Source organism: Parastagonospora nodorum (genome assembly GCF_000146915.1).
Source record: "Parastagonospora nodorum SN15 chromosome Unknown scaffold_10, whole genome shotgun sequence".
Taxonomy (NCBI): domain Eukaryota; kingdom Fungi; phylum Ascomycota; class Dothideomycetes; order Pleosporales; family Phaeosphaeriaceae; genus Parastagonospora; species Parastagonospora nodorum.
In genome coordinates, this window is record NW_001884558.1 from 101,664 (window position 1) to 122,859 (window position 21,196).

Sequence of the window (21,196 nt, forward strand, 5' to 3'; positions counted from 1 at the left end):
CATTGGCCTGCGAACTCATCGAGGAATAGGGTGGTGAGGTCGGCGTGCGTGGATGAATGGGCGTCTTTGTATGGCCGCTCGCCTTGGCGACGACGTCAAAGGGCGGAGAAGCCGGTGAGAATCGTCCTGTCGAATCCAGTCGTTGGCGTTTGGCCGTGTGCTCCGACATGAATACTGCACTCTGCGGTGATATCACGTGCAGGCGGAAGCCCGTGGGCGTGCGGCGGGCGTGCAAAGGTGGGTGAAAGTGCTGGTGGTGAGCGCTTGGCGTCTGTTCCGCGCGGATCGACCGCGGCAGAGGAAGTGGGCGGCACTCTAGATGATGCGCATGCGAAAATGGCGGCGGTACTCGCGGGGATGCTGGCGCTGGCGGAGCGGTGCTGGGTGTGGGCGTGACGGGCGGCGTGGGGTGGGAGGTGACGGCTGGTGAGTGCAGGAGATCGCGAATGGACGAAGCCGTTGTTCCAGTTGTCACGTGTACAGTCACATGATGTGCACTTGACACTCCAGGGCTGCGCCAGGCATGTCGGATCGGCTTCTCTGATTAGGACATAGACGTGCACGCCCCAAACGAACGCCACGACAGCGCGGCCACCACCACAAAGCCCGCGACAGCGCAGCCCCATGCCTACGCAGCTTCCCGGTGGCGAGTATGGATAACAGCGCCCGCGCTGGCAATCCCGCCCAGAATGGACCCGCCAATGCAGCGCGGACAGCGAATGCGCCCAAGGTGCAGCAGCCGAAACCGCAAGCCCTTCCATCCCGATCGGGCCCAAGTTCGATCTTGGTTTCGCCGCGACAGAAGGGCAACCCTCTCCTGAACAATGTGCGCTCGGTCGCATGGGAGTACTCGGACATTCCTGCCGACTATGTGGTCGGTGCGACAACGTGTGCATTGTTCTTGTCGCTCAAGTACCACCGCCTGCACCCAGAATACATCTACAATCGCATACGCGACCTCAAGGGCCAGTACAATCTGCGCATCCTGCTCACGATGGTGGACATTGAGAACCACGAGGAGCCGCTGAAGGAACTGTCCAAGACGTCACTGGTCAACAATGTTACCGTGATGCTGTGTTGGAGCGCCCAGGAAGCCGGGCGCTATCTCGAGCTGTTCAAGACTTTCGAGAACGCTGCACCGACGAGTATTCGGGCCCAGCAGTCTTCTACCTACTCGGAGAAGATGGTCGAGTTCATCACAGTGCCACGCAGCATCAACAAAACGGACGCAGTCGGTCTCGTCTCAAATTTCGGCAGTATTCGCACCGCTATAAACGCTGGGCCGGAGGAGATTGGCTTGATTGCAGGCTGGGGAGAGAAGAAGGTTCAGCGCTGGTCCAACGCCGTGAGGGAACCTTTCAGGGTCAAGAAGGCGGCTAGAAGAGTCCTCAATCGCGAAGATACGCGGGCCACTATGTCAAGAGACCTGTCCAGGGCCGACGCTGAACACCATATGCCCATAGAGGAGGATTCCACAAGCGTGGCACGCGAACGAGTGGATCAGGTGGTACCACTCCCATTGGAGATGCAATCGGCTGCACCGGCCAACTCTTCCGTTCCAGACGCAGACAGGAGACCGGATCATCGTCCTGCAGAAGAGATGGACAATCTTCGGCTTGCTGATGATGAGGCTATCATGCCACCAATAAGAAAGGAAGAAGAACTAAGCGATGGTGTCATGGCAGCGCTAAGTAAACTCAGAAAGCAGTAGCTCTCCAGCTTTACATTCACTTGACAGCGCATAGTGAAGTTCGTGAAATGAAGCCAGGATACCTATGATAGGCTCTATCCGCTCCCCGTCAGTTGACCCTGACTTTACCTTTAGCGCCCCAGGTTAGCTCCCTTCCCCACACCTGAGCAAGCACACATCTCGCTCCTACTCCAACGATTACAAAGGGTATCTGTTAAACACCATATACTCTCCACATCGATGCGCTTAGAACTGCTGCCCACAGAGCTCCAGCTCGAGGTATTTAGCCACCTTGACAATTCTGACCTCAAGGCCGCAAGGGCTGTATCAAGGAAACTTCGAGATAACGCTTCTCCCGCGCTCTTTCGTTGCGTGATTGCGTGCGCTCGATATGTTGCAATGGGATCATTGCAGAATATCTCGTTGAACCCTGTGCTCCAAAAATACGTCAAAGCGATCATCTTTGATGGTTCTATCTACAATGCTGCGATTTCCAGTGGAAAGGAATTGTACGAAAACTAGAACAACAGATACGATGGCCTCAGAACCTCGTCATTTTGAAGTCTACAAACAAGGTCCGTGCAACAGTCTATAACCCCGACGCTGTGGAGCAAATACTGAACTCCCGCTAGATGGAAACGGTATCAAGAGTTATACAAGGAACAAGTAGACTTGAGCGCCAGTGGCGTACTTCTGCATACGATTGCTCGAGCCTTGGAGTGGACCACTGACGTGTCTTCGGTGGTCTACTCGCCTCACCCTCGTCTGATCTGTTCCGAGAAAAAGCTCATGAAGGATCTACTTCCGAGAGACTCTACGAGTAGCGAAGGCCAATTCGATGGTCACCCAGCCGGTCTGTCTAGATCTTCCACGCATCCCTTTCGTCAACTGATCGGAGCTATTCATCTCGCCGAGTTCACTGGTATTCGGGAGCTGCGCATCCTTCCTTTCGATGATAGGAAGCCTGGCACCCCATTCACTTTCGATTTCTTCAGCTTTCCTGATGCTTCTGATATTCAGGCTGGTCGGTTTCTGTTCCAGAACCTAACATCATTGGAACTCCATATCAGAATCCTTCTTATTCGCGACAATATGAGAGCGGGGTCATTCGGGACATCCACAAATAAAGAAAGACAGGCGCTTGCTCACCTTAGTCATTTACTGGCAGCCACTAATGAGCTGCGGCATCTCATCTTGCACGTTGGTGGCTGGGATCCTGTGGAAGGTTCTGCGCGTCAGCTGGAGCTAGGGCCTCGCGCACCTGTCTTCAATTGTCTTGGGCTCCGTAAGACTTGGCTGAAGTTGCGATCCCTCAGCCTTGGTGGTCTTCACTCGAGCAGCGACGAATTCCTGGACTTCGCCAGGCGACACAGAGATACGTTACAGTCTCTTCCATTTCAAGAATGTAGTCTGCCTTCTGGAACATGGGCTGAGATCGTTGACGAAGTGGTTCATAACAGCCACACCATCTCCTCGTTTTTCTTGCGCTCAGTCAACGAGACATATATTCCGATTGACAATGGTACTATCCTGAGTCCAGCGGAGCTAGATGAATGGAAATATGAGGGCCATATCGAGGTTTCTACGGATGGCGAGCGCAAGTTTGTAAGTGGGGCGTGTGCATTTTCACTGCCTCGTAGCTGACCAGCATAGGTGGAGATAGAGCCGACGAAGAAGTCAGTATATCTTCGAACGACGTAATCAGCCTCAAGCTACGGGTGCTGGAACCTACAAGAAAATGTTGATGGGGTGTGTCAGAATCAGATGCGTTGACCTACAGCTGCCAGTGCCCCTTACCACACCGCGACCCTCATCCACAACGCAGAGCCGCTCATATCCTAGACTGCTTATGCCATTGGCGCTAAGTCGTCGTAGCATTCCCTTGTATTGTTCTAGCTTTTTCAGCTCGCAGCTTCTGTACAGAATGCACAGACATATCACAGGTTTACGCCTTCCCTATTCATCGTCTCTACATTGGGTAGGTTCTAAAGAGAACTAATTCCGGCTAACATTAGAGGCATACGTATTCAATAGTATGGCCTGCAGAGCTTGTGTTTATCCCTGTCGTAGGGCTGGCGACAAGACCATATTAGCTGGGTACACTGATAGCAGATCCCACTAGCTACAAGAGGTAGTCCGACGTGGCGGGCTGGCTTCTGAACGGTTCGGATGATTGAACGTCTCAAAATTGAGAGATGGTAAGCCTTTTGCCATTGTAACACTTACCGTTGTGCTGGTTCACGCGCGTGGCTGACAGGGTTGCAGACCAACTACAGTACGACATGCGATGCATCTACAAGTCAGAATCCTGGATCTCTTACATGCCTCCAGCACTTGACTCCTCAATTTGTAATGCAATCCGCCGCCATTTCCGCTGGCAAGCTGTTTGGGCGTGATGAATGCTATCAGTCCTGCCGCTGCTAGCGCCATTCACGAACACGTCACGCATCACCGTCTAATCAGGCACTAATGCCCTTTCCCACGCTACCAGCCTCTCCAACGCCCTCTTTTCTTGGCTTCAAAGACCGCGTATCTCTCAATGACTGCCCTCTCGGCGCCTCCCGATAGTTCGTTCCCTCAAGTGGCCGCTCAGCACACGAAGTAGCTTCTTTCGATGGACACCCAAGCTGTACCAACCTAAACCATTCCTGCAGGATACACATGTGTTTCGTGAGTCAGAACTTTACACCTTGACTGAGGCATACTACGTATACCGTTTCCATACACGGACAGCTGCACGCTTTGTGCTGGAGGCATGACGACGCCTCAAGCATGGATTGTCAAGAGGCGAGGGGCAAAATTTAAGATGAAGGTTCGCAGGACTGCGACGCAGTGCATAGTCCTGCGGTGCTTAAGATTCATTGTATCCTCGTTCAAGCACGAGATCTCCTCTCTCTCCTCGTTTCTAGCAACCAGCTCACACTACGCTTTTCGTTGAGTCACTCTTCGTTAGGTACTTTTAACCATTCTACTTATACAGGGGGCAAATCAGCAACTCACAACACTCCATCTGCTGAGGTTGCTACGCCCTCTTCTATTGTGTTGTCCTATTGTGCTGTCCTATTGTACTGGCCTGTTTCACGCTAGGCTACCAAATCTGTACGGTTCCGGCCTGTTTGCGCATTGCGCAGCCTCGCCTCATATTCGCTCCTCGATCGGATCCTACATCATCCTATGAGCTAAAATGGCGTACGAACATTCTGGATCTCATAGTCATGGAAGCGGCTGGGTCCGCAACGGTCAAGTGCAAGACCAGAATGGCTCCCGTCGGATCTCATACTCCCGGGATGAATATGTCAGTTTAGGTGCGGTCAAATCAGGAAAGTCTTAATTGACCACAAGCTAGTCTACACGTGAAGGAAACACAGCATATAGCAACACCAGATCTAACGATCGAAATGATGCAGCCGATGATCACTTGCACGACTACCATTTCGACGGGTATGCCTCAAATTCCGGTACAAACCGAAATATGCACTCCCGCTATCCTCGTCAGCATAGTGATCGCCAGGAATCATATCGCCACCAAGACCTCCATCGAGCATGGCAGTCAGTCAATCCAGAGATTGATCGGGTCATCAACGATGTCGCTGTACGTGAGGCAATCTTGAGACTCGAAGGTCGCACCCACCATCACAACTGCAGCTCCGCAAGGCAACTGCAACCGACATTATCTCAAAACCGTCGTCACCAAACGCATTCCTCTGAGTGGTATGAGAGGAACAGTCGGCCACTTGGACGATCAAATCTCCGCAATCTGGATTTGACCAGAGGCCCGACAAACGCAACGCGCCGATGGAGGGATGAAGACCAACGATCGGGGCCATACAACAATATTGGACAAGTGGGCCGGCAATCTGACTACGAACGAGGTGCACCGCAACAGTATGAACAGGATGAAGAAGAGTACGAGTACGACGACCAAAGCGACACGCTGTACTGACTCGTCTTCAAATGCTCGCCATGCAGGTCAGAAAGGCGACATACACCCACGCTCTTATACTACGCTTCCTCGAATCTTTTCTGTTTACATCACAGGGCGCATCATAGAAGGCTATGCATCCTTTTCTTTCGCTCCAGGCAGCGGAAATCACGTTGGGGGCCACTTTCGGCGCTTATGGTACGTAGTTCAATGTCTTATCTCTCTCCAGTTAGGCTGAATGCCGTGATTGTGGCTGTACTTCAGCCTAGTAATTGATGTTCTCTCGGTACCAAGAGGGTAACATGGGCTTACGGACATCACGATCGCGACTGGCATGATTTTTGGAACAAGCGAATAGGTATTGAAAATAATGGCGAATGAAGTATATTTTCAAATCGACTGCTTCATAGCACCGTCCATTTTTTCCAAGTGTAGCAAAAATCGACGTCACTCTTGGTACTGTCGGCATATTAGGCTGCAGCCTGGCAACAGAGGAGCCTCATCGCACTCGAACTCGCTCCGCTCACATGCGCAATCCTACGCAAGTGCACTGTTAACCTCGGCGATCAATGCTACCTTGTCATTACCTGAATCTAGAGAGTGTACGTACTCACCGGTACGCACGATATTAACCGTGCCGTGGCCGACGCTTACTTTGTTCACCGGTGCCTGAGTGTGCGCGTCCTGGAGGACAACGAAGGACGCCGGGCGTACTGCAGGTGAAGAAGACGTGATGGGCAATTATGGCGAGGAACACAAGGATAGGTCGATTCCAGATCTGGGGCAAGATTGCCCATTCTGTAGTTGCACTAGCGTGCATTGGAGGCATACAAGAAATATAATAGGTAGTTTTCGCAGCTAAGATTTGGACTTGCAGATGTTCCATCCCATGGGCGAGAGAACGAGACACTGTATTATCATGTATCAGTAACATCATACCTACGAAGCAGTGAAAGCTCTCGAGATGTCAGTTGATGTGGCAGAGACACGCGGTCTACTTTGTGAAAGAAAAAGGCACGTTATGCGGCTCCGCGGTGATCCACTGCGCCTGGTCCCGTTGGAGCGACAGGTGCGGGTGTCTGTGCTTTAATGACCTCACGCGCTTTCTGAACGGGCCGACTGCCGTCCTGATCCTTCTCCAAATCAGCGTGTATTTGCTCGATGGCTGGCACGTTGGATCGACCACCTCGCGTGCGTCACAGGGGCGGGGTAGATGAGACCTCGGAGGGAACCCACATACTGGAAAGACAATCTTACCTCCTGTGGACGGCATGACCGCAACAATTCACAAGATGTACGATCAAAGTAAGCTACTGCTGGCGACAGGCCAGCAAGGCTCGAACCGTGTATGATGAGGCCAGCCACAAGAATGCAACACTCGTGTGAAATGACCCGATCAATCCCTTACAGTGGATCAAGAGAGGCCTAACGCCACAGTAATCTTCACCGGTGAGCCAGTCGCTATCACTAACCACTTCTGCTACACAGGCCTAGATCCTGAATCTACCTTGTTCAAGACAAGTGAAGTATGACGCCCGAATTGTTTCTATCTATGGATTTTGCTCGCGTACCAGATCGGCATGTCTGAAAATAGAAGCTTGACTGAGGTGCAATGTTATTTTGGTGCCTCAAGTACGAGCTCTAAGCAAGCGGCGATCTAATGTCAGTATATAACGAGTGCGAATGTCTCCATCACCCGGTTGAAGGGTTGGTGAACTTGCTGCTCATCGAGGTACTGGGTCTCGCGCAGCTAATGTTTATGGGCAGCTCTATCTTTACCAAACTCCGCGACCTGAATACGTAAGCACCGCGTGTTCCTCCAGAACTTGACTGCTCTCGAGCAGCGTCCCTTGGAACATTCTTCCGCCCGCACCATGCTGCAGGCTTTTCTGTACCGCCAGCAGTGCCTTGGCCCAATTGCGCTCGCTTCATTATCTCGGCCGAAGCCATTCGAACATTGTCCGTCGAGCCTCGCTGCGTTTGTGAGCAAGCACGGCTGAGGTTTTGCGGCGCCGCTCAATATCCATACCGGTCAGGGTGGTTGCCTGTGCACTACTCTCGGTTAGACTTTCACGGCTGACAGTCTCAGTTCGGACGTCGCCGAGTATCTGCCTCCAGGGCTAGACAGTAGCCATGATTTTATCTAGCACTACGTCGTACAACATATCAGAGAGTCCTGCCGCTAATGCAGTCGAAGAGACAAGCAACTCTCGGGGAACCAATCAAATACCGTGAGCGATTGCACTTTGCTCCTGAGCTGTGAGCGTTGCGTCAAGCATCGCTTGTTGATCACGTACTCATATTCATTTTGCCTGTTTTCAGGCAAACATGTCGAGGGTTTACTACTGAACGGCGACCAAACGAACTAAGCCAAGGACCGCCCGTGCGCCCATTAGAAGGGCAGAGAAGGGCGGCAACATGACAAGTACAGGAATTATATGCCTCAGGCTGACCGCTCTACGACGAATCTATATTCCTCCAACGCCATCAATCTATTCCTCCAGGAATTGCATTGTGTTGCAGTTATGGCTAACAGACTATAACGCAGCAATTGTGTTAGATAAGATCCTCCTCAGTCTCAGCAATTTCGGACGTGTAGTTGTCTTCCATCCCCCGCGTGGAAAATATGCATCTGCTATCGCGAGTTTGGGAATCTATGTGAGTCCGTAATCCCACTTCAACATTTAATTCCGCGACCTTTCAGACTAACTGGATTAAGAGCTGAGCCAACGCACGCCTGGCCTCGAAGCAATTCATTGAGACACGATCGTTCACTCTTTGAACTAGATTCAATAGAGACGCCCATCGCTAGGAAATCCAAATCGATAAGAATTCTACGACTTGGTCGGTGCTACCTCGACATTGGCTGGTCGCCAACTACAAAAGGGAAGCGAAGTACTCGCAACGAAGTCAACTGGCTATCACAGAAAGGTCCAGGCCGAATTCTCGAGCTACCTACCAATTCAACTGTTGGTAGAGTAGAACTCCCCTGCCACCCCGTTTCACCAGAGCTACCTCTAAACCAAGCTCCTGGAGAATTACCGAATGAAGCTTCCGCGGTGTACGAATTAGAAAGTCCAATATATGAGCCTTTTGAGCCAACAGATGCTTCTATGGACACTCTGGGTAATATCTACATCGACATGAACGGGTATATGCCCGAGAAACGAGACTATGGCTATGAGCATGCCATAAGTCATGCATTGCCTTTAGCTGCACCACATTACACCCTCCCAAAGATTATAACCCAGGACTACTTGGAGACACCGCCAGGTTTCGCTAGCGCGAACAGCTCTCACAGCACATCCCCCATCTCCCCAGTCACGCCGAGTCTAGAAAGTGGTCATGGAGCGAACGCACAGCACCACATCGTTAGCCCTATCGCTACTACCGCGGTTTCGCATCAATCGCATCAATTTCTTTCCGACCATTTCCAAATCGAAGAGATTGGATATGCCCAATACCACAGCGGGCCACACTTTCCCGTCCCGGGGTTATCATTCACATCGCCCACAGCACAGCCTTTTGATCAACACGAACCATCGTCAAAAGACTGTGTCTATAGCAGCTTACTTTTCTCGTCGAACGATGACTTGGCGGCCGAAGATCCTACACAAGACCCACCATCTGACCAAGAGCCGGTTGTCGCCAATTTATTTGAAGTGAGTCAGGATGATACATGGGATACAAGCGAAATCTACAAGACGGATACACAAGAGATCGACCCACCGGCATACTCATTTCGAGATTTTCTTCAACCTTTCAATCTCACGGACACCTGCGCCGTACCTCAGTCCTCAGACCATTCCGAGAAGTCTACTGTGCCAGAACAAGACTACTCCTACCTTGGCGATAGTCTCCAGCAAGATACCCACGGCTTTCATATTTACACCAATGATGAAGTCCGAAACCGTGAGCTGCCATCCACTTCTCGTTCTGCGAAGAGGTGTAACATTTGTGGGAAAGAATTTACCGGCCAGTGAGTTGATGTATGATATGGCCAGATACTCTGACAATTAACAGTTTGTCTAGATACGGCAAGGGAAATTTAGCACGGCATGTTCGAGAGAAGCATTTGGTCCAATCCGTGATTGGCAAGGTCTGCCGTATATGCAAAAACGTCTACAATCGTGCAGATGCAACGCGAAAGCACGAATGGAAGAAGCATCGTCTCCAAGATGCTCGCCCCAATAAACGGCGGAAAGCATGGTAGTGCGAGCTGAAGACGCACGATCGGCTGCACATCTTCTACGATGCAGCGTCAGATAAGAAACCGGCCTTTCTTCTGGTTTAGTAGTAATTGAAGTCGCAGGCGACTTTGCATTTCGTTACCTCCTGGTACAGTTGCTGGATGATCCTGGAGGCTGTTTCCTGAGAGACGCAAGCGTCCCACAATTCTTGTATATATCGTTTTTTTTTGGTAACCTTCATTGCTGGTGGTGTGCCGGGTATGAGCTGGGATCGATCGTGTACACCAGAATACCAAGATCCGTTCGCTAAAAATCGCCCTCGAGAAGAAGACCAGTAGTACCACATGGTTAATCAGGAGAAGAGCCAAGCTAGAACGCCTGTTCAGGGACACAATCGCGGTGGGGACGCCACAAGCATAAGCCGCACGATATGCGTCATTAGAATAGTGCATCCTACTTTTCTTGCACATCTGGGATAACCCGTTGATATTCAGGGTTCTATTTCATATTGCATAATTTCATGTCTTCGTTAATAATCTCAATATGCGCCTCTTATCATCTTCTCTTCGCCAACCTAAACGGATGTGCCTCTGTGTTGAACACAAAATCATCTAGACTGATCAGATCCGCGTCTGTAAAGCATAGATAAAAATATTTCAACGTCTCTGCCATCCAAAAGCTCTCCATATAGTCTTCCTTCTCTGCGCCAAGAACCGTAACGTCCAAAACCGCTGCATTCGCGTACTCGGTGTCTGTCGCTTTGGCCACTGCTTCAAACATATCCCACGCAGTCTCGCGCCACCACGGATCCCCTGTGATGCGCCAAAGGATGAAGACAGATTCAATCGCCTCGGGTCGGAGGATATACCGTGGGTCCTTTGCCGTGGTGAAGCCCTTGGGAAGATGGGATTTGTATTCAGGACGCTTCAATGTTTCTGCTTCGAAGTAGGACTCGTTCCACGCGCATGATTCCAGGCGATCTGAACCTGGACACATGGCCATGTTATACCTCTCAGGCATAATGCCGGTAGGCATTGAATGGTAGGCATATGCACAGCCTCGTGCTAGCTTTACGCCCATCTCGAGGTATTTTTTATTCTCGAATAGTCGTCCACCTAGGGCATAAAGACCTCCAATAAAGCAGGAAAGATGTTCACTCTCAGGATCAAGGCGTGGTCCATCTTCGAGGACGTCGCAATTTCCAGAAATCAGGATGTCATACTCTTCTTCGGGTATCATGGGTCGAAAGAAGAGGTTTTCCATCGCCGTGTCCATGAAGAAGCGTGCCATATCCTCGTACTTTTTCGAACTTGGATCTGCTGATCCAAGCAACGCAAACGCCTTGGGTAGATACTCGTACAGAGAATCTGCATTACCCCCAATGGTAAATTGAAAGCCAGATACAACGTCTTTGGCTGCCATTCCTACATACATCGGCCACATTCCAGGCAACTTTGTCTCATTCTGACCTTGGCGGAAAACATCCATGACCTGCGAGACTGCTGCGTAGTATTTGTCGTCTCCAGTGATCTGGCTCAGTCGGCTGAACTCCAGGGTAATGGTTCCAGGACTCGCGCTCACAACTTGGCCCTCCACGGAAAGCCCCTCCCCGGTCTTCGCCGCCTCGAAATTGATGAAATCGACTGGCATGCCGTTCTCAGTGTTGAAACCAGCGTACAGCAGGTTCCCAACCTCAATCGCCTTTTCTTTCAGAACCTTGTGGCCACTGAGATCGTATGCAGCAATCAGACCGCCTAGATATCGTATACACGTCTCAAACATGTTGACAGCCGGTGCAGTACTCTGGCCAAAATCGATCGTCGCCACCGCCTCTACGCCCTCGTAGAATTCGTCGCGCAGTCCCATCATCCAAAGCGTATCCAAAGTGTCTACCAGCGTCGCCGCCCAGCCAGAAAACTGGTTGACATCCTGCCCACTGATGGGCTTGAGCGCATCCTTCATCCATGCCTGTTTTTTGTAACTAGCCCAGCTCTTTCCAAACACTCTTTTGACTTCTCTCCTCCTCTTGTCTTGGATGGCTGCGGCCTCCTGCGAGTCGGTCTTGAATCGAGCTTGTATGCGTGGACGCTTCGTCACGGGTGCTGGGAGTCTCGGCGTGCGTGGCGGTGGGTATGTGAAATTCACAGAAAGCCAATCGAAGCTGCTTTTGGTCGCTGTGATATTCGATCGATGAGACGGATCGTTCATGTATCGTGCCAATGCGTCTGTATCGCGCTTGGAGAAGCGGCGAGATATAAAGGGTACAGCTTCATCGCGTGGGAGGAAGTAATAAATCCATAGTATGGTAATTGTGCATATCAGAATGTGTCGTGTGCGAATGCGCGGCATCTCAGCTGGTGTGATGTGGTGTTTGAGCGCGCATTGCGGGTGATGGTGTCGTGTTGCGTCGGGAAGCTACCGACCGGTACGAGGAAGGGCAGGCGATGGAAGGGATACATATTGACCCAATTCTTCATGGTCGCTGGTACTGTAGGGATCTTCCGACAAGCATTGTCGGAAGATATTGGAGCGCGGACATGCTGACAGGTGGGAGAATTTCTCCGTATTACTGCACGTCGTCACCCCTGGCCGCATGGTTCTGCTGCATCCATCCGTCCCTCGGCGGGGCTGAACCACCAACACGATAATGGTACCATTATCAAACAACAACTTGCAAACATCGATACACGACCAGACTTTTTTATTTAAAATATGCTTAATGAATTGAGCTCAATTCAATAGATCCTCACTTCTGTACCAGGCCTATCCAGTGTAATGTATTTCCCAAGCATAAATCCAGCGCCCACTCGCTTGCACTTCATCCATGGACCGTCGACTGCCTGATTCTGCGTCGGAATTACAAGTAGAACATAGTACCGTCTATCCTGATCTGATCGCGCAGCTTTTGACCTTGCAACAATAACGCATTGCACCCGCTGACCCTCAGAGCTCTTTTCAGTATCATAGGCAATCTTGACTTCTTCTGGATCGCGGCCCTTGAGATCGAAATCTCGCGCAACAGCTGCAATGGAGACGTCCTCATTGGTATCTGGGTGTTGGTGATTGCCCCGCGTCCAGGGTGGTATGAGCTCTCCGGTCTCCCAAGTTGCGGACTTGAAAGGCGGATCCGTGTAATCGATGCCGCCCCTGTATGCCATCCAAGACCAACTGGGCACGTGAAAGTCTTTCTCGGCTGGGAAAGCGATTGCCACTAATGGCTCGCCGTCTTTGCTTTCCGCTGCGTTCCATTCGCGCCGCCAAAGCAAACTCCGATGAAATAAGCCACTACCAAGCTTGTTTCCGTCGTCAAAGATACCGTATCTGCCCTTTGTGCCGAAAGCTCGTTGGAGACGCTTCTCAAGGCCGGCAATGGCGACCGGCCGATCTTCCCAGCGAGTGAAACCTAAGCGAGAGTATTGCTTGTACAAGCCCTGGAAGTACTCTATCTTCAAAGCACGCGACCTGACGCGCATGGCTTTGTCGGGGAAGCTAGGGTCGCCGAGAAAGTCCGCCATATTACTACAAGTCCTTTTAGCCGTGTATGCTTTCGATGATCACGATTGCAGCTTACTTGTGCATCAAAGTCAGGGTCTCACAACGAACACCATTACCGCATTCGAAGTAAGTCTGGTTCTCTGTGAAGTATATGGTTCGCCGAGCCAAGGCGCGCTCTTGCAGAACCCATCCGCGCTGATTCAGAGATCCCAGGATAACGTCGTCATTGAACTGATCGATGGTCTGGCAAACATAGAAAGGCTTTTCAGGCTGAAACGAGACGTGTTTGCGTCGTGGTCTTGCACCAAGAAAGCCATCTCGTTGATCACCAGCGCGACTAGCAGCGACCACGCAGTACGCACCACTGTATACATCTTCCATTCGCTTGGCTTCATCAGAAAAATCGCCATCTGGACCCTGTATGATACATATCGAATCGATCCATAGATATCTGACGTTCAGCTTACGTGTACAGTCTACTGCATCTTGAAAGGTTTTTGGCAAATCGTCGTAAGGAATAGCTTTCTTGAATCTGGCGATATCGTGGCCAGCGTTGCTTTCGTCGTTGCATAGAGTTACGAAAGCTTCGTATACGTCTGTGTTGCCCCATGGATGCGAGAGTGCGATATAATGCGGATCCTGCACAATCTCGTGTCGCGTCTCTACAAGCCGAAGGACGAGGCCTTGTGAAGTACCAACATCAATGAGTCTTGTAGGAAGTTTGTGTGTGATCTGCATTTGACAGCCTGTGTGGTTATCATCGCAATCTTTGAGCCATGCTTTGGCAAGTTCGAAGAATGCCTTGGAATCTGAGCTCGTCAGATCTGGAAGCTCGGGTCTTCCAATCTGGATGGCAGTAGGCGTGACAAGCTCTAAAATGAGGGTGATGATTAGCGATATAGCGAATCGGCAAGGTAGTTGCTCACCCGGACTTCGTATGAGCGAAAGGATTGGGAATGCGTTGCCTGTTATGGTAATTACGGACTGAGTCCTTTCAAATCTGATCTTCTCGCTGTGAGGACGATCAGTACCAAGGCTTGCGTCGTTAAGCAGTTTACACAAGTCGCAAGTCGCTGCAGACTTTGCTAAAGCGTCAACACCATCCTCAATTGCAAACCCCGATGACCAAAAATTGAGCTTCGCACATCGTCTGCACAATTTGTTGCGTACATCCGCAGGTTCTTGCGCCCCTTCAGCGCCAAGATGCTTGATTACCTTTGTAGCAAAGACATTGTCGACTCCGAAATCCCAAGATTCAAGGGGTGGCAGCGAATAGTCTGCGCTAATAGTCCTACTCATGATTCCTGTCGATAACGGCCCAATCTTGCTGTCCACCAGCCTAGATGGATCAGACCCAGGTTGAGTCGTTGGAACGAGGAATTTTCCGTAACTACTTGGAACCATAGGCAGGCTGACATCAGAACGGTCCTGACCCGTAAACACATAGGCAGAGTCTTTTCCCTTCTTCTGTATTGCGTCCAAAGCCTTGCGAAACTCAGCTGCTGTCGCACGATACTTTGTCCTGCCTCCTACGAAGGCTGGAGCGAATCCACGTGCGCCACCGCCGTCAGCCAGTGCACTTCCTCGAGTAGGAGGCAAGTCGACGACTAGAAGTTTCTCCCGCACAATATACAGAAGATCTTTGAGCGCAGATGCCGATTCTATGTGACACTCTGGGTCCTCCTTCTGTATATGGTCCATCCAGCTGATCACAGTGGGATGAACCACTGACCGTGAACCTGTTTCCGTTCGCTGTAGCTTGTAGTATTGGAACTCGGAAGGAGAGCTTGAACTTTCCGCTTGTTCATAAAACTCAACAAGGGCTTCATTGCCGTACAGCAACCAGATGATGAATTCGAATGTGATGCACCCAATTGACCAAAGGTCGTAAAGCCTTGATCGGCCTTGAGTAGAGTTCATTGTTTCGGGTCCTTCGTATCGACGCGTTCCGTACCTCATGCTGGTTCCGCGTCGTTTCTCGGTGGCGGCTACGTGTCTCTTCGCCAGGCCCATGTCTCCAAGCTTGAGCGTACCGATTACCTCAGAGCTACCGTCTAGGAAGCGCAGTATGTTCTCAGGCTTGAGATCCCCGTGCCGGATGGATTCTTGACGAAGTGGATTTCGATAATCATTCACATCCTCGTCATCGTCCATCTGCGACGTGGCGTCATCTGCGGAATCGACCCTTACTTCAACGATTCGATAGGTTTCGTCGGTGGCGGCAGGACGGCCGCCTTGAAAGTTGTGAAGATGGTCTAAAGCATCAGCGAGACCTCTGAGCTGGCGGATAGCCTCTCGAATGAGCTCTGGTTTGGGGGACTGTTTGGGTATTGTGTTCCAGTAGTCTCGCAGACTATCTTCCGCCCATGGAAACATGAAATAACGGCTTTCACCGCGTCGTATTGCTGCAAGACTTTTCATAATGTGGGTGTGGTCCAGAAGATTGATTGCATCTAGAGCCCGTGCCTCAATATCCCAGGCTTTCTCTGTCTCAAGCGGTCCAGAACTCCTTTGAACTGTGATTTGTTTGATAGCAACCTGAATCCTATGTCAGTTCAATGATACGTAGGAATTTATAAGCATACTTCGAGCGATGCATGTCTTTGCTGGTGATGCTGGTGCACTACAACTTTGAAGACATGGCTAAATGACCCACCTCTCGGCTGCGTCTCTACGACTCTCCTAAAGGGCAGAATGCACTGACTAGGAAGATCATACTCGTAGCAGCTCGAAGTGAATACCGGGGCCTTGCACGTCCACTGGAATTGGAAGAACTCGTCGTGTCGCTGATCCGTCCAAAACTCGGCATTGAAAGCTGCTGATCTAGGTGGTCGGTTACGCCCATCCGAGGCTCTGGGATCGTTTATTGGCAGTGCCTCGTCTTCGAAGTCATTTGTGTAGAAATTCAGCATCGATCCAAGCAGGAAGTTGGAATCCCGAAGATGACACTGCACAGCGATCACAAAGACCTTGCTAGCCACCGCGATAACCCAATCAATGACAGCTTCTAGTTCTTCGAATGTATAACCATTACTATCTGGAGCTCTCCTGAATTCCCGTTCCACACTTGCTTTGGTAACAAGACCTTCAATGGCGGGATTTGAGGAGTGCCCCTTGATGCATGGCTCGGGCAGATACTGACGCTCCTGGGTATCGAAAGTGCTGGTTGCAAATTTACGCGATAAATTATCTGCAAGATATTCCTGGTCGTAAGCCTTTGGCGCTTTGATTGCGATCTTCTTCTTTGGTGGTTTTGTTGGCGTGGAAGGCGCTCCGTGCCCCGCGGCGCTTTCATTGACCTTGGGCAAGATCTGTGGAGCCTCTATGATGGACACCGAATCCTCATGCGATCTCAAGATCATGGGTAACGATACAGAAGTGACTCCCGGTGGCATGTTGTTATCTGAGCTGGACGTGTAGCCTTGCGATCAAGATCGCCTTGTGATTCAGGCATGGGAAAGATCTCTAGCCTTAATAGTTCATCGCGTCTCAGCCTCGTGTGAGGTCACTATATGACTTACAACTCAGGATAAGCGGGAGGAACCTGAATCCCTGTCCGAACTTGGTAGATTGGCCCTGCCCTATAGTTGCAACACGAGGCTGGTACAAACCTGATCCAGCATACGGAATTGACTGCCTCATCTAGCCTTCAGCTGTTCACATCCACTCCGGTGGCGCTCTGAAAACTTGGGGGCTGAAGTTCGGCTGTGTCGAGGCCAGAATTGGGGGCTGAAGCTAGGTGCCACATCATGCGTACTGACGCCAAATGGGGGCTCTTATGCAGCCACAAGCACATGCCCCACCCCCAAAAGGTGTTTTGGTCCACCGGTACACCGGCTGATCCCGCAGTCTGTATGGTTCTGAGCCTCGACGGGTCATCTGTTCGCTATATATCGATATAGAGTCATACACGGCCGCTTGGCTGTCAGAAAATTTCACGGCCCCAGACTGAGATCTGATATGGTTCATTGATCTGTAGGCTGCAAGTCCTTTCTACGTTGTGCGTAGTGTAGACAAAGAAGACACGCCTGGTTATTCGGCCTTAACATCCCTCAAACGCATATTCCTTTCAATAGGACCTTGCGCGTCCTTTGAAAGCTCGACCTCAGTTGCTCGAAGCAATATTTCAGGTAGGACATGTTCGCCGTTGCACCACTGGCTGGATCCCATGGCGTAAGTCTCTGACTCGCAATTTTCGCGCAACTTTCTCAACTCTCTGCATATATCTTTGCAAGAGCGTCTCTTTCTTGAATCCACTATGAGCATGTCATGCATGACCAGATTCAGTAAATTATGAAGGAACTCTGTGCATCGAGGTTTGTGGTGCAATTTTTCAACAAACTACAATGATGTGGTCAGTGGCGATAACGTAAGTCAATGTGGTCAAGCATACCTGAAATACCGAGTCTTTGATCTTGGCTTCCGTCTTTCCGGTCAAAGGGTTGCATATGAGCTCAAAGTAAGTGTCAGTTTCATAATTGCTGTATGCTGGGTCGCGCGACATCCGCTTCTTCGCAAAGCTCTGGACAAGTCCAGCACCACCGATCGTCCATGTCACGAATTCAAGAAACACGCAACCGAGGCACCAGATATCAAAAGATTGCCGTATCGTTCTGTCTGCGGAGTCGCATTCTGGGGGGCGATATGTCATGGTGTTGGCGACATCTCGATCGCCCGTCTTGCTCCAGCGGGAATTCATCTCAGCTGCTCCGAAATCGGCAATTTTTAGATCTCCTCTCAAATTTTTCGATGATGCCCTTGGCCCCTCCTTATCATTTGCAAACCAAAGGATATTCTGAGGATTGATGTCACCGTGTCGACCGTATTTCACCTCGTGGTCCTTCGCAACTTCATTCTCTGACGAGAACGATCGGACTGGCGCATGAAATTCATGTTTATGTGTCTGGTCATCTATGGCGAATGACAAGTCTGATGCGGTTTGATCTGCGCTTTCGACAAACGTCACCTGTACTTTGCCTCTTTTCCCTCCTGCTTGATCTTCGACTTTGTGAACACGCCGCTTCCGGAGCGTTCTGTGCCTGTGTATCCTGAAAAGACCTTCTGTAATGCCAAGGCATTGATCGACGATCCAGATCATATCGGCGTGTTCCAATTCCGGGTGTTTCACGTCCTTGGCCCAGAATTTGCTCAGATCACTTTGCGCGCGATCAAATATAAAATGGTATTTGTTCCGGTGTCGGTAAGTTGCAAGAAGCGATACGATGTGAGGATGTCTGTTAGCCCCACTAAACTTCTTCAGTATCTCCCTTTCTCTTCTGAATGATCGGCGGTCATTGGAGTGCAATTGTTTGACCGCAAAGCCGCGATCCGGGTCCGTCTTGCATCCGAGTTTGTGATGTGCTGTGTGTAATCGAACCATGATGACTCTTCCATACCCACCTTGACTCTCAGCGCTATCGTCCTCTGCTTGATGTGATGTCACAAATGGTAAGATATGTTGATCGTTAAGCGGATAGTGGTTAATCAGACCGTATTTACCATGTGAGAAAAATGGTGCTAGCATATACCACTGGTATCTGTCAAACTGCTCTCTTGACGACGGCGACCACTCTTCGTCGTTGAAACACCGAAGCAGTGGTTGTGGTGGTACTTCATGGTTGGGACTGCGTCGTCTCATGCCAATAATGCTCCCATTGTCTTTCACGGGTATGAGAGGCAGGTCAAGGTCGCTGACCTGTTCGTCAAGAAATGAGACAATGAACTCCGGTCTTTCGGCTAACACCAGTATGACGAAGATCGATCGAAACGACTTTCGCTTCAGTCTCCCCTCTATGAGACAAGGTGTAACTTTGCAGATAGTATTGGCATAGGCCCGGATGTCGTCGTTGGTATAATCCAGCTGGAGACAGTTTGTGAGCTCGGCAAACACGGTAGATGTGTTGATGACATGACCGAGTTGATCCTTGGGGAAGAATCGTTGTGTGGGTAAGGATGCATCGTCGTTACGTGCTATCTCCATTGCGCTGTATATCTGCTTTTGCAATGCGTACCGTTGGGATTTCTTTCCCCGCGCGCTTGAGCTTACGGCTCGCTCAGACTCTGGCTTCACGTCCGAAGACTGTCGCATTTCCAAGTGATCCTGTTCGCCTCCATCTGAAACTACGCTGGTCGCCATTGAGAAATCGGACGGTTGTGCCACAGGTCTTAGCGAGCTCGTGTACAGTCTACTGTAGTCTAGATCGCTATCCTCTGAGGAGATGTCTGAGTCCATTGGCATACTCTGAATCTTTTTAGTAAGATGATCGATCTAGCGGAGCAGAAACATACGTCTGAATCCGAAGCGTTGTTATGTTCTTCGTCCTCGAAAATGGGATTTGTTGACACAAATGAACAGCGCCTTATCAACGGTGTGGCTGCTTCATCACCTTCAGACTCGGTCTCGACTCCACAAGAGGAACTCTCGATACAAGCACCGCTTCCAGTATCACTATACGAGCCGAGGAAGAATGAGTCAGATCGGCCTCGTGTTGACGCTCGGTGCTCCCTTGAACGCTCGACTGGGGAGAGTTGACTGGGTGAGTTCTCGCTGTCGTCAGTAGGCCCATGAAGCCCTAGTCGTGCGTTGAAATCGAGCGCCAGCCCATTACTTTCAAGCGACTGGGTATGATCTAACCCCTGCTCATCTACACGTATCTCTGGTGGCGATGATTGGAGGTGACTTCCGAGACCGGCCAAATCCGTGGCTCCAACTGCAGGACGCGTCGTGGCATGACGATGATTGTCGTTGGGCGAGGCCGAGGCATGCATTCTAGTCATTGCTTGATGATATAGACACGGTGCCTTGAGCTGCCAGACACTTCAGAGACAGCTGTGATGAATAGGCGCTCGTTTTTGCATGCAGAAGGGCACGAGGCTGCCGAGCGGCCTCACCCGTGTCGAGTCGTGCTTTATGGGGGCGCCTAGGGCCATAAGTTCAAGGGCGCATGGCTCGAGGCTAAACACATGAGACATGGCATGCGAACACCAGCGGCTAGTATTGCGGGCTGACATTTGGTGACCGGTGTGCATGGTGGCTTACTGTGTTGCCTTTGGGTGGTGCTGAGAACTTCGCCCCTGTCACCACTTTTGGGCCTGCTAAGCCACAGCGGCGCAGCTGAAGCAGTCACGAACGACACCTGTCTCAGGGCTCTGCCTCTTTATATGCCTTCTTCTTATGGCCGGTCTCCACTGCTCATTGTCTTCACCAGTTTTCTTCTTTTTTGTATTTGTGACAGGTTTTGTAGCCATTCACACAAAGATTCACCATGAGAGCAGACAATAGCCACAAGATGTCCGAAAGATGTGCTCTATGACAGTGACGAAGATCTTGAATACGATCCTCCCACACAATCTATCTCTGGAAGAAATATCGATCCAGCCAAGTTGAAGATTCTACTGAGGACAAAATTCGGTGCTGGATCTTTTGAGATCCAGATAATACAGAACACCTACTGTATCAATGCTCCTCGAAAATTATCAAATGTAAGCCACTTTCAAAGCAAGATCTAGACCATGCTAATAGTTTACAGTGCGAAATAGCGCGATGTCGAAGAAGGGCAATGTCTTGAGCACACCTGTGCGCAAGGCCATGTTAGCCAACAGGCGATGGAGAAGCCCCTGTGCGAAAAGACGCACCAAAAGCTCTGCAGGAGGCGGCCTTTCAAGCATGAGGAAAGACGAGGGAATTCCCCCAGCTTGATTGGTCGTAGCGAGGAGTTCAACGTCTTTGTATGAACTCATATCGCTTAGCAAGTTTGGAACAATCCCACCAAAGTGCTAGTAGCGAAGCCATGATCACGGTAGTTGGAAGAGAAATATCGCCTCAATTTTCGTATACAAGCTATATTCTACTGCCCGCATTCAACAAGTATGAAACTACCGCATGGGCAGTCCTTTGTT

At 50.6% G+C, this 21,196-nt stretch overlaps 7 protein-coding genes across 7 annotated transcripts; 4 read left to right on the forward strand and 3 right to left on the reverse strand.

Moving 5' to 3' along the window:
* Positions 1-652: 652 nt before the first annotated feature.
* On the forward strand, positions 653-2,212 carry SNOG_06717 (hypothetical protein; the record flags this gene model as incomplete). The annotated part of the gene is made up of 2 exons (XM_001797028.1): positions 653-1,691; positions 1,941-2,212. The coding sequence occupies 2 exons, from the start codon at positions 653-655 to the stop codon at positions 2,210-2,212; spliced, it is 1,311 nt and encodes a 436-aa protein (XP_001797080.1).
* Positions 2,213-2,225: 13 nt separating this feature from the next.
* SNOG_06718 (hypothetical protein) lies at positions 2,226-3,532 on the forward strand (the record flags this gene model as incomplete). The annotated part of the gene is made up of 4 exons (XM_001797029.1): positions 2,226-2,265; positions 2,340-3,295; positions 3,344-3,366; positions 3,478-3,532. The coding sequence occupies 4 exons, from the start codon at positions 2,226-2,228 to the stop codon at positions 3,530-3,532; spliced, it is 1,074 nt and encodes a 357-aa protein (XP_001797081.1).
* A 1,342-nt stretch (positions 3,533-4,874) lies between these two features.
* On the forward strand, positions 4,875-5,633 carry SNOG_06719 (hypothetical protein; the record flags this gene model as incomplete). Its single annotated transcript, XM_001797030.1, has 2 exons — positions 4,875-4,985; positions 5,037-5,633. The coding sequence occupies 2 exons, from the start codon at positions 4,875-4,877 to the stop codon at positions 5,631-5,633; spliced, it is 708 nt and encodes a 235-aa protein (XP_001797082.1).
* Positions 5,634-8,238: 2,605 nt separating this feature from the next.
* On the forward strand, positions 8,239-10,109 carry SNOG_06720 (hypothetical protein; the record flags this gene model as incomplete). Its single annotated transcript, XM_001797031.1, has 3 exons — positions 8,239-8,270; positions 8,332-9,591; positions 9,636-10,109. The coding sequence occupies 3 exons, from the start codon at positions 8,239-8,241 to the stop codon at positions 9,823-9,825; spliced, it is 1,482 nt and encodes a 493-aa protein (XP_001797083.1). The 3' UTR covers positions 9,826-10,109.
* A 248-nt stretch (positions 10,110-10,357) lies between these two features.
* SNOG_06721 (hypothetical protein) lies at positions 10,358-12,261 on the reverse strand (the record flags this gene model as incomplete). The annotated part of the gene is made up of 2 exons (XM_001797032.1): positions 10,358-12,156; positions 12,222-12,261. The coding sequence occupies 2 exons, from the start codon at positions 12,259-12,261 to the stop codon at positions 10,358-10,360; spliced, it is 1,839 nt and encodes a 612-aa protein (XP_001797084.1).
* Positions 12,262-12,537: 276 nt separating this feature from the next.
* Positions 12,538-16,659, reverse strand: SNOG_06722 (hypothetical protein; the record flags this gene model as incomplete). Its single annotated transcript, XM_001797033.1, has 4 exons — positions 12,538-13,321; positions 13,374-14,574; positions 14,731-15,616; positions 15,883-16,659. The coding sequence occupies 4 exons, from the start codon at positions 16,657-16,659 to the stop codon at positions 12,538-12,540; spliced, it is 3,648 nt and encodes a 1,215-aa protein (XP_001797085.1).
* An 846-nt stretch (positions 16,660-17,505) lies between these two features.
* On the reverse strand, positions 17,506-20,074 carry SNOG_06723 (hypothetical protein; the record flags this gene model as incomplete). Its single annotated transcript, XM_001797034.1, has 3 exons — positions 17,506-17,553; positions 17,691-19,538; positions 19,586-20,074. 3 exons carry the CDS (start codon positions 20,072-20,074, stop codon positions 17,506-17,508), a joined length of 2,385 nt encoding a protein of 794 aa, XP_001797086.1.
* Positions 20,075-21,196: the final 1,122 nt, after the last annotated feature.